Below are 12,364 nucleotides of genomic sequence, written 5' to 3'. Positions count from 1 at the left end.
ACTTTATTCACAAAGAACACAACCACTGCTACCAGCGAATTATGAAATGCCAACAACGTCGTCTACACGAACTAAATAACAACCGAAAAGTCAAAGAGGAAGCCAAAACCTGCCGAGAATGAAATTGGAAATGATATCACGGAGAATCAAATTAAAAAAGCGGAGCAGAGCATTTCACGTAAGGTCACCGCCGTTTGTGTTATACGACAAATCCTGCGGCAAAGGTCAATCATGACTTAAGAGGAAAATGTGAGCGTTTCCATGACAACAGCTGTGTCCGCTCTTCTGATTGTATTTCGTAGACTCCGTAACCTCTCGGTCTGACATTTACTATTAAAAGTTTCTGTCTAATTGGTCACCAAGGTGGGACTGAGAGATTAGACATTTGTTAGTGTGAACTTCTCTATGTCGAGAGAGGAAATCTTATCAACACATCTCTTCACGATGGGAGGAGGAGGGAAACAGTTGTTTTGAGTGATGACTTACATCAAAAATAAAACTCTGAAAAAGATTTGTGTGATTTGTGTGCCGACCAGAGCAGAAAAGAGACATTGATGTGTGTTTTGACAGGTGATGTTCTTGAGCCTTGATGTACTGTCATGAGAAACCTCGACCTTGACAACCAAACCAAATACAACACTGCTCATCACATCACTGTCACCACGACGACATCACCACGGTAACTCATCTTCTTTACTCAGCACCACATGCATCACAACTGTTACATATCATATGTTACATATTATAGAATTGTCATTTTATATACATGTATCAAATCTGAACATATAGTTGTGTAGTTATTAGGGCTGTCAAATTTTAATTCGAATTTCGAATATTCGTCGAATGTAAAAAAAATATGCATATTCGAACGTAAAACTTTGCATTCGAATTTTACCTGTGTCAGGAAGCTCACGCAACGTTATGATGACGTAACTGACGCGGATTGTTATACAGAGCGTTAGCGGCTCAGCCAACTATGCGGAGCAAGCCAGCGTTATTCATTTGAAAATAGCAAGAAAAGACAGTGGGGATTACGAGTCGGACAGAATATTAAAAGGGCTGTGTGATGCTTCTTTGGTTTTTGGAGCATCAACTGGAATTCAACCGCAAAGTGAAACTAACTGAGATGAATTATTGTCGTCTGCTTCTAAATGCAGTTTTAAAGTTTAAAATAACTGATCAACACGAAAGTGCCATAATACAGCTGCTTGTTTAGCAACAATAAAACCATATGTGCATCTACAGAGTCCACACCGCATATGAGAGAGTTGCAATGTAACGCCGCGGTGGCTTTATTTTTATAACTGACTGGAAACTTGACTTTCACCTGGACATTTGATATGCAAGTTTTTCATCTACATTATCTGCGTGAAATATAAACATGATGATCATCTGCCAACTCGACTGTTTCAGCACGTCCTCTATTAATTACGGAGAGTTTTACGCTTTATTAACGGCTTCGCTCTGCGCGTAAGTTAAACATTTTTGTTCTGTACTTTATTACTCGCATATATTTCTACATATTTTCAACCAAGGAACACACAAAATATAATATAAGTTGTTGTGAATAGCGTTTAAGCTTGACAAAATTTAAATGACTAATGATCTTTCCCACTTATTTTGGCTTAAATAAAGATTAATTCGTTTTTATACTTTATTAGAAACACGTTAATTTATCTACTTATATAAAATGCCCTATATTAATATGCATTGTCTATGTATGGCATTCGTTTTGTACATTTACAGGTGCACAACTATACTGGTTAATTTTGATTTCATTAGTAGTGTTTATAACATTCGTTTTAACAAAAAATGCTGTGCATTATTATTATTGGGGCTTTGTGCTGCGCCCTCTTGTGGGCTTTTAGGAGTATTTTCTCCAAGATAAAGTAGGTCTTTATAATTCGAATATAATTCGAATTTTATTATTTTTCAAGGACGAATTTCGAATGTACTTGTTCAGCCATTTTGACAGCCCTAGTAGTTATGTATCTCAGTATGGTAATTTGGGAAACAAACTTCCCAGGATTGGTTCTTGACATACATATGTAAATCCATTCCTGCTATTAAAGGGATAGTTTACCCAAAAATGAATATTATGTCATCATTTACTCACTCTCATGTTGTAACAAACTTACATAAATTTCTTTGTTCTGATGAACACAAAGCAAGATATTTTGAGAAATGTTTGTAACCAAATCTTTGTGGGGTCCACGAATGCTTTGGTTACAAACATTTCTTGAAATATCTTCCTTTGTGTTCATCAGAACAAAGAAATTTATACAGGTTTGTAACAACATAAGGGCGACTAAATTATGACAGAATTTTCATTTTTGGGTGAACTATCCCTCTAAATAAAAATATTTAAATAAAATCTTTTTTTCAATAATCACAAATGGCTTTAAAAAAACAGGTAGCATGTACCTCACTTATAATAGTTTATTAATATATGAATTGTATTATCCAGAGCTATCCCACCTGACCAATCAGAGACAAGGTCTGGGACGGTAAGCCGCACTCATCTTCATATAGCGTGCCCTGTTTATTGTATTTATAAGGTTAGCACACATAAAACTCACGCTGCAGTTTTCAGGAGGTACGATGAGCTGCGTGATTTCCCCTCCATGAACGCAGAAGATGTGCTTCATCTCGCCGGTGAAAATGTCCCAGATGATGACAGAAAAGTCAACACCTCCAGACACCAGCGAGCGCTGATCGTAGCGTGGAGACACCTGATGTGGATACAGCAAACACGTGACCTTATGTCTGTGACCTCTGAGGTTTCGATGAGGAGGCCATCCTGCAGAAACAGACAGACGGATATATGAGGAAATAAGACGACATTTTTTTCATGTAAATGCGTCTCAATAAACTCATCTTATATAAAAGAGACGATTATATGTCAATCATACTGTACCTCCGCAAAAATGAGGTAGGTGGCGCCAAATACACATAAATACCTTCACCTGGACCGAAGCAACCTGATAAACTACAGTTGTTTACAGTAAGTCAGACTTCTACTCTTAATAAAATATATATTAATAGGCTACATGTTTTTTATTACAATGAGATGGACAGCCTACGCTAATTGTTATTAAATGCAGATGGACTGCAGGTTATATATGGTACTGAATGCCATGAGAAGTTTTAAAAATGTGGGGAACCAAACTGATCCGCTCTGAAAAGTATTTTCAAATTAAAACATATTCTTTAGAGTTGGTTTTCAAAAAAATTTTTCCAAAAGGTACACTTTGAAAAGGACGTTGGGTCCTCTTATAGGGTCGTCTTATATACAAGACAATACTGTAGTGTCGTTTCTTTTGTAGCCCATCATTTAAAAGGTATAGTTCTGCGAAATATGCAAATACAATGAAAATTTACATATCACGTATATTTTGCCAAATAATTGAATAAAAAAACATGAATTTCTTTGTGGTCATTATACTGTACAAAAACATGTATCTTAATGCCACATCTGATGAGTAAGATTTAAGCATCACTTTAATGTTTATGATTATATATGACATGTAAAGTCTTGTAACGCTGGTGGGTGTGTGTTTTGTGAGACACACTGTGGTTTCTCTCACCTCTACGCAGCATGTGTTCACCCTGCAGTAGTTGAACGATGGCCGTCTGTGTAGCAGGAACGAGTATGATACTTCCATCCTCTCTGCCACACACCAGTCGACCCTGAGAAGGGATGTAAACGCTGGCCGTCACTTTGATGGGATCATTAGAGCCGGGCAGGACGCTGAGCTGGTCAATGATGCCCGCTGAAGAGGGAGTGAGTTTATCAAACGCCTCCTGAAGACTAATGCTGCCAGACACCTGCAGTTCTGAAGAGGAAAACATTTGTGATGTTTAAGTGCACAGAGTGGAAAAATAAACATGTTTCTGTAGTGTATAAGGGTGTAAGGGCATGAGCTGTGGAGTTCAGGTTTTGAAATACTGTAGGTGGACACTAGAGGACAGTAATTTAACTGATCTACACAGCAGAGGGTTTACTGCTGGATGTGACATTTTTACAGTAAATACATCATTTATAGAACAATATAACATGAAAATGAACAACGTTCCCACACCTTAGTTAACTTCAAATTCAATGATCTTTCAAGGACTTTCCAGGACTAATACCCTCAAATTCAAGGAATAAATGTGGGGACACATTTCAAGTGAGAGCAAGGTTACATCGTGTTACCTTTTAAGATACATTGTTACAGTTCCCTTTCGAGGGAACTCACGCTGCGTCACTGCGGTGACACTTTGGGGACACCTCCAATGGTAAGTGCGTTTGAATGTGTATATCAAATTCAACCAATAGTGAGGCTTAACGACAAAGACAGGGTGACGCGGGAGCCAGGAAGTATATCGCTATCTGAAATATTGCCAAAGACGACGTTACAGGGACGCAGGAAGTATGGCAAGGGAGACGCAGCGTCTCGTTCCCTTCTCAGGGAACAACGGTTACATACGTAACCCGAGACGTTTTCATGTGTCAAACACAACTGTGCAAAAAAGCATTTTGGTATGAATCAACGTTTGCATACAGAAGATATAAGCATTTAAAGAGAACAGTTTAGCACGTGTGCTTAAAAAGCCTCAAATATGTTTTATTTTATCCTACACTACACAGGGAATAATATGGATTTTTTTTTTCAAAAAAACATCTTGCATAAAATAGATTCAAGCACTTGAATCTATGTATGTATATTTTCAAAAACTTCCCAGGGCCTTGAATTTGTCCTCCAGATTCACAAACTTTCAAGGACCCATGGGAAGGGAACCCTGTATGAATAATGAATAAAACATAAAAGAAGAGAAAAAAATGGAAAAGCACCATAAGGGATTTTCATACACATGAAAAGAAGAGTTTACCCAAAAATGAACATTTTGTCATGATTTACTTACCCTCAAGTTGTTACAAACTTGTATAAATGAACATAAATTTTTTTTTTTTTAATGTTTGTAACCAAGCAGATCAGGGGCACCATTGACTTCATTATAGGAAAACTTTTGACATTATGGAAGTCAATAGTGTCTCAGATCTGCTGGGATACAAACATTTTTCCAAATATTTTCATCCTTGATGGCGAGTAAAATCTTAATCTTTCTGCTTTGTCATTTTTAGTTCATTTTACCAACTCATAATGATATGTCTTATTCAGTCCGACGCCATGTTGATTGCAAAAGCGAGGCTGTAAGTGATAGACGTCTAAAGCGTGTCCTTTAAACCTATTTTTTTTACCGGGATTGTGGTCATTTAGCCATCAAAACACAGAAAATACATAATTTTACAAATTTCTACTGGGAAAAGAACCTCAGAAATTATGGATTGTTAAAATGAGACGGGATATAATTTTGAGATAAAATCTGTTTTGTTACTAGCCTGTTGGCTACTCATTCATTTCTAATGTTGTAAGCATGCTTACTTTTCTTTAAAATACTAATATAGTTCTATTACTACGTACATATCTGCAATTCATACAGATTTCAAAAAAACGCAAGGCATGAATACATTAAAAACATTTTTAAGCAAATTCATTGGAGTCAACAGAAGCAGGGTTCATTCCTAACTAAATAACATTTGTACACAACTTTGGGGGTTCATATGGGGTTTTACCTTTAACAATACTTGCACAACCAAACTATCAACAAGTCGATCACATGTTATTAAGACAATGTTCATGTCTTGAAAAAACATAAGAGAGGAAATACATGGGACAAACTCTTATGATCTATACAAACTGAATTGTTGTACTATATTGGTGTTTTAAAGAAAAGTAAACATGCTTAAAACATGAGGAATTAGTGAACAGGCTAATATCCAAAACACATATTATGTACACAATACTCTAATCTCATCTCAAATTAGGTCATAAGTCTTTTAAAATTTTAACAATCCATGATTTCTGAGGTTCTGTGTCCTGTGGTATTTTCTGTGTTTTGATGACTGAATGATCAGCATCCTGATACAAAACAATAGGTTTAAAGCGTACGCTCTGGATATCCATCCCTCACAGCCTCGGTGTGAAATCAACATGGCGTGGACTGAATAAGGCGTATACACACAAATCTTTTTTAAAAAATCCAAAATTTGGTTACTTTCCAACAATTTTAACTTGTAAAAATCCCCCAAAGATAATTTAAAATTTAATAAGAAAAATAAAATTGGTGTCTATGTGATTGTCTTGATAATAGAGTAAATATTGTTTTCTTCAAGGGAAATATGAGAATCAGTTTTTCACCATATACACTGAGGGACAACAAGATAACAATCCAGAAATGTTTCTGGTTTATTTTTACAGAATTCACATTCATTGGATATTCCCATCTTAATTTTCTTTAACAGGTGTGACCTCTCCACAGACCGTCATGTACCTGCAGCGGATGAGGGAGTCTGTGAAGGAGATGTTTCTGGAATGCTCCACACCGTCAGTCTCCCGGCTGAATCTCCTTGAATCAGCAGCTTGTGGAACGGTTCCCTCCGTCCGAAGAAGAACCGGGTGACCGGCGGACAAATGAGGAGCTGTGAGGAGACCAGCAACAGAAACATCACAAACATATCTGGAAAACATTACAGCTATAGACAGACAGAATCACTCCACACACACTCAAAAACACCCTGTGCCCGCCCGCACGAGACTCTTATGAGTCAAATCTGAGTGACGTGAGAATGGAAACAGCAGCGTGTGTCTCTGTGAGCATTTAAACATGAGCATCTATTTCCTGTGAGGAGGAAGATGATGCAGGATCATGACTGACAGACACTTTAGTCATGATACAAACACACTGACACACAAAGTGGACACAAAATGGAGTTTGTTTTTATCACAGTGATCTTTAACTCAATGTTTAACTAGTATATTGGTTTGTGTTGCAGAACTAGTTAATTTGAACTGGTCACATACTATGAGTTAAAATGTATTGTCATTATGCAATAAGTTCAATTGACATAATTCAGGAGGACTTTCGACTTGATAGACCTGTTTGGTTCATAAATTATATAAAAGCGTGTGTGATGAAGTGCCATGTGTGCTTTCATTTGAGGTGGAAATGTTTAACGTTGATACATACGAGAGATGTATGTACTCTCATATATTCACAGCATCTGTACTGAATACAACAAAGCTCAGATAATAAGCTTTCATTCAGTGATACACACAAACACACATAACAACATGCTACACAACTGCACACTTCAAACCAGAAAGAAATGGAGAAAAAAATCTCAGTTTAAGAAATAATATGCAAAAAATAAAAAAAATCCCAGTGATCGTCTTACAATGATTATGTAATTAATAATTAAAATATTTATATTCAAAAAACAATGCATAAGTAAAAAATAACTATTTTATTAGTAGGGCTACATAACAACTAATCGCAACTAATCGTTTGCAGAATAAAAGTTTTTGTTTACATCATATATGTTTGTGTATTGTGTATAATAATTCTGTATATACAATAGGGCTGTCAATCATTTAAAAAAAGTTGCCAGCGCCAGCGTTTTTCATATTTTCACCAAAGTTTAATGCCTTCCAGAAAATGTTCTTCTTTAAATAAATAAACATACAATATACCAAATGAAAGAACAGACCCTCTGCTTTCAAACAAAAAAAAACGTTTCATCCTACCTTCAGTGGTTCTTTTGCAATCAGCTTTTGAATATGGGTAGGTTTTTGCAAAAACACCATATTTTGAGCAAAAAGCAATAATAATTCCATTTTTGTGACGGACTTTTCATAGAGATCCCATTCAGAGCGATCTTTAAAACAGACACGGACATGCAGCAGCTTGCCATAGGGCAATACTTCCGGTTTTGAAAAGTTGCGGAAGGGCCCTACCTGGTGGATAATAGCGGTATTGCGGAAAGACGGAAAATCTCGTCATTGGCGGGGAAGCGTTTTCTCTTAATTGACGAGATATCTCGTCAATGGCGGGGAAAGAGTTAATTTAAAAAAAACGTACAAATAAAGATTATTTTAGACGTTTGATGACTATTTTGTCTAAGGCTGCGTCTCAATTTATCCCACAACGGGCAAGGCCAAGGGTCCAACAGAAATTCTGCATTGCATTAATCGCACGTTAATAAAATAAATTAGTGTTGTAAAAATAATTTACGTTAATATGTTATTAACTCGTTATTTTATATATATATATATATATATATATATATATATATATATATATATATATATATATATATATATATATATATAAACACACACATGCATGTATAATTTTATGGAAAAAATATGTGTATTTATAAATTATATATTAATATAAAAATATTTCTTACATATATACATGCATGTGTGTATTTATATTTAAAGGATTATTACACACAATACACACACACACGATGTAAACAAAAACTTTTATTCTGCAAACAATAAGTCGCCATTAATTGTTATGCAACCCTACCATCCTTTACATTTGAATAATACGCCTGACGTTTGTCTAAAAAGTCTTTAAATTCAACTAAGTAAACAAAAACAAGACAGTTAGTACAGAAAAGCAAATCTATATTTTATACGCTGTTGACTAGTTCACTAAATTTGTCAGGATTAGTTTGTTTGCATGCTATCTCACTGCAGCGAGTGTAAAGAAGCTCAGGGACTTTGCATGCTTCTTCACAAGAGGAAGCCAGATGAAGGAAGTCAATGATTGGTTGCTTTTAGTGGGAGGAGCATGAGACCTGGCGAATCAGAGTGAGGTGAGCAAACTGATTCTTTCACAGACAGCAAGATGGAGGCAGAAACGCCACAGGAGCTCGATCAAAGACATCCAATCAGATAATATTTATTACTTGATTCACTAATAAATCATTCAGATACGAATGCAATATTTAGCCTTTGAAACATTTTAAGGCTGAGCATAAACTAGAAAATTAATATCAGTTAAGTTTTATTTAGTGACTGGATGTTTGAGGCATATTTATGCATGAAGAGCGCCCCCTGTTGACGTATCTGCGTCTGTCAGCTGGGCTTACTGGTGCCTCTAGAGGCCGCTGGCTGTATTGCAATTCAGGTGTGTAGAGCTCCGGATCAAAACTGCTGTCGGGGAGACAAACGACAACACGCTGCCCATCCCACTCCTCCTCCAGCTGGGAGGAGCAAGGGGCGGGGTCAACAACAGACAAAAGAGCAAATCATAAATAAATAAAACACAAACAATATATTGTACAAAAAACACATAGACAGAACCAGGTTACGGAGAAAAATATAGACAGACAATACACATTTAACACACATCTGCTGACACCGACAAAGAAATGGAGGACAAACTAACTGGGAATGAAGTTTAAGTGATGAGCGAATTTACCTAAGGTTGGCTTCCAACTATAGTTACTTTGTAAAATTGATTGACTTGCTTGCTACACAACTAAAACTACTTGTACACATTCAGCCTAAAGCAGTCAAGACAAGCAGATCATTGCAGTAAAACGGGCTGTGAACAGTGTTGATTTTGTTTAAATTGGTTGTTTAAGTATTAAAATCAGTAAGGACAAATATAAAGAGACGGATCTGAAAACACAAGTTTGTCTGTTTATAATCATCATACATCATGATGAGTGTGTGTGTATCTTACCTGTTTGTCAGTGCGGTCCGCTATGCTGTACACCAGGGGTGGAATGGATCCTTCATTTGTTTTTCCCACATTACTGCGGAAATGTTCACTCGCTGGGAGACAGCTGAAACACACAGATAGTTTGTTGACTGGTGGTAATTCGCTAAACATTTTCAACCAAAGCAGGGAAAAATTCATGTGGTTTGGCTGTTCGTTTATGGCGCTTTTAAGGTTCTGAAAACGCAAACTTTTCAACAAAAGTTGTTGCTTTATATTCAAGGGTCACTTACGTTGTAGTAATAATCCTACCTCTTTGTCCGTCTAAACAAAACTTTCAGTTTTTTAGTACATTTTTGTCGTGAAAATGTAGCCTTAGTTTCTTGAAAACACTTGTGACCTTGTCTGTAAAATCCAGATTAAAGTCTTAAAAGCATCAAACTTTGATTTCATATTAATTTCAATCATATATTTAAATATTAAAGATATCAATATTATATTGCAAAATGCAAACAAAAAGTTTTTTTTCAAAATGCCATAAATCTATTGAATCAATATATAAATGTGCAATCATCTTTGCCATGTTATATTAATTTAGTTGACTAGTTGTATACACTGATTAAAAAAATTAACATTAATGGCACTAATTAAAACACTTACTTTGTCATATTAATAACAGTGTCATTGCTGCTGTTATACTTGGGACGTTGTCGCTGAACTTTTTTGACAGCGATCAGCTGTAAAATGTTTTGGTCCTGCTTGATTTTTGTTGACTTACCATAAAATAATGTAAAGTTTTTCATAAGATCCCCTGGGGTCAATGTGTTAGCATGACAGAAGCTTGATGCTGTCGTGTGAGAACTAGCAACAGCTGGCATTTTTCATTCACCCGAGTGCCAGAGTGGCTTATGTTTCTTCCCCGTCACATCAAACCACTACAGGTTTATCAATGCCATCAAAAGTATTATTTTGTTTTTGTTTATTTGTTACAATATTGATTTTTTTATTGCGTTTATTGTGTTTTGGAACAAAACACTTCTAATGTTCATGTCATGAGATTGCAGGTGTGCAGTTATTTGTCAGTAGTTTGTAAGTGTGTGCAGGGCTGCAACTAAAGATTATTTTCATAATCGATTAATTTGACTTTTTTCCCCGATTAATCGACTAATCAGATAAAAACATAAATATTTACTAATTTAGATTTGTCACTGATTATAGCTAAATATGCACTAAATAAGAGTATTCGCATGTAGAAGTTTACTTTTAAAAGTGCAAGCAACAAACTACTACAGAGATTTTCTAATATAATCTTTTTGATTTTTATATTTTAAGCCTTAAATAAAAAGTTTGTGCAGCTTTTAAATTGTTAATATTTTTAAATGTCAAAATATAAACAAACAAAATGAATTGAATCTTCAGAATCTGCAAAAATTTGCCACAGATTAATGAACTCCTTTTAATCTTTAACTTCAGACCTTGTTGAGAATTAACATTATTCTTTATAAACAAAATAAATAAGCCATATTATTAAAGTAACATACATGAATTGTTACAGTAATAAAATATTTGACTTCCCTCTTACTTTAAAACAAATGATTAGTTTGTGTTTCATTACTATTTTTATTAAAACCCAACAACAATTAAACAAATACAACCTCAATTATCTTAAAGGAAATTAAACCTTTATAAACCAGCATTCGTTTGCACTTTTGCTTCCGTTCTTGTTCTTGTATCAGGGTTGCCAGATCTGCATAACAAAAAAGGCCAAGGGCCTGGCAACGCTACCTTGCTTTTATCCAAGCTGTTTGCACAGTGAGATGAAGCAGCGCCTGATAAACCTGCAGCTCGTGTTGTATAAAGACAAAAATGCCTGACTTTGACCAAGTGCACAACGGACGAGTTATGTCACAAACAGACTTTAATGATCGATAATGAAATTAGTTGACAATGATTTTTATCGATTTTATCGATTAGTTGTTGCAGCCCTAAGTGTGTCTTATGTAAACTGTAGATGTTGTTGTTACCTGGCTGGTAGTTTGTAAATGTAGCTGCAACCATCTTCAGTCCATATTATAACTTTATCTGCAGAGATGAACTCTCCTCCTGCCCAGGACTGACCGCTCTCGCTCGGGACAGAACACAGCAGAGAGAAATCACCAGAGTCAAACACCTGCAACACACAAACACACACAAGATTATACATCACAACACACAAAGTTAACAAGAACACACACACACAAACACAAACTTACTCTCCAGTATTTCGAGCAGACAACGAGCAGTGAGAGTTGTGTGAATGTGCAGAATGAAATACTCTGACACCCTTGACAGTAGATGGGCCTTGACTCGTCTTCAAACACCGGATCCAGGTCCTGATAAACACATACAGACAGATTCTCAACAGCATAAATACACCAATGAGACTTTCAAGGTTATCTAGATTGACTTGTTTGGTTTAGCTGCCTTTAAAGGCATAATATGTAGAATTTTCACCAATAAAGGTTGCTATTTTAAAATAACAGAATAGGTGAAGTTAAAGGTGTATTGTGTAACTTTTAGAAGGATCTTTTGACAGAAATGCAATAAAGTCTACATAACTATATTATCAGTGTAGTATAAAGACCTCACATAATGAACTGTGTTGTTTTTATTACTTCAGAATTAGACATTTTTATGCATTTACGCCGCGGGTCCTGTTGCATGAAATTCACCGTCATGTTTCTACAGTAGCCCTAAACAGACAAACTGCTCTACAATGCAAGTTCGGCCCTACATTGTCTCAGGCGACAACATGTTTGTC

At 35.8% G+C, this 12,364-nt stretch overlaps 1 protein-coding gene across 2 annotated transcripts in view; it reads right to left on the bottom strand.

Moving 5' to 3' along the window:
* The window catches only part of wdr7 (WD repeat domain 7), a 109,010-nt gene that overhangs the window by 87,473 nt on the left and 9,173 nt on the right, over positions 1-12,364 (bottom strand). For both annotated transcript variants that reach the window (XM_065243646.1, XM_073812524.1), the window contains exons 7-12: positions 11,817-11,936; positions 11,589-11,734; positions 9,589-9,691; positions 6,379-6,526; positions 3,588-3,836; positions 2,580-2,800 (exon numbers count right to left, since the gene is read on the bottom strand). In XM_065243646.1, the coding sequence (XP_065099718.1) occupies positions 2,580-2,800; positions 3,588-3,836; positions 6,379-6,526; positions 9,589-9,691; positions 11,589-11,734; positions 11,817-11,936 (987 nt within the window). The remainder of the gene's footprint in view (positions 1-2,579; positions 2,801-3,587; positions 3,837-6,378; positions 6,527-9,588; positions 9,692-11,588; positions 11,735-11,816; positions 11,937-12,364) is intronic.

This window comes from Paramisgurnus dabryanus, chromosome 18 (assembly GCF_030506205.2).
Source record: "Paramisgurnus dabryanus chromosome 18, PD_genome_1.1, whole genome shotgun sequence".
In the NCBI taxonomy this organism is placed as follows: Eukaryota; Metazoa; Chordata; class Actinopteri; order Cypriniformes; family Cobitidae; genus Paramisgurnus; species Paramisgurnus dabryanus.
The sequence above is the reverse complement of the archived record's forward strand: the minus strand, read 5'-3'. Positions and strand labels throughout refer to the sequence as shown.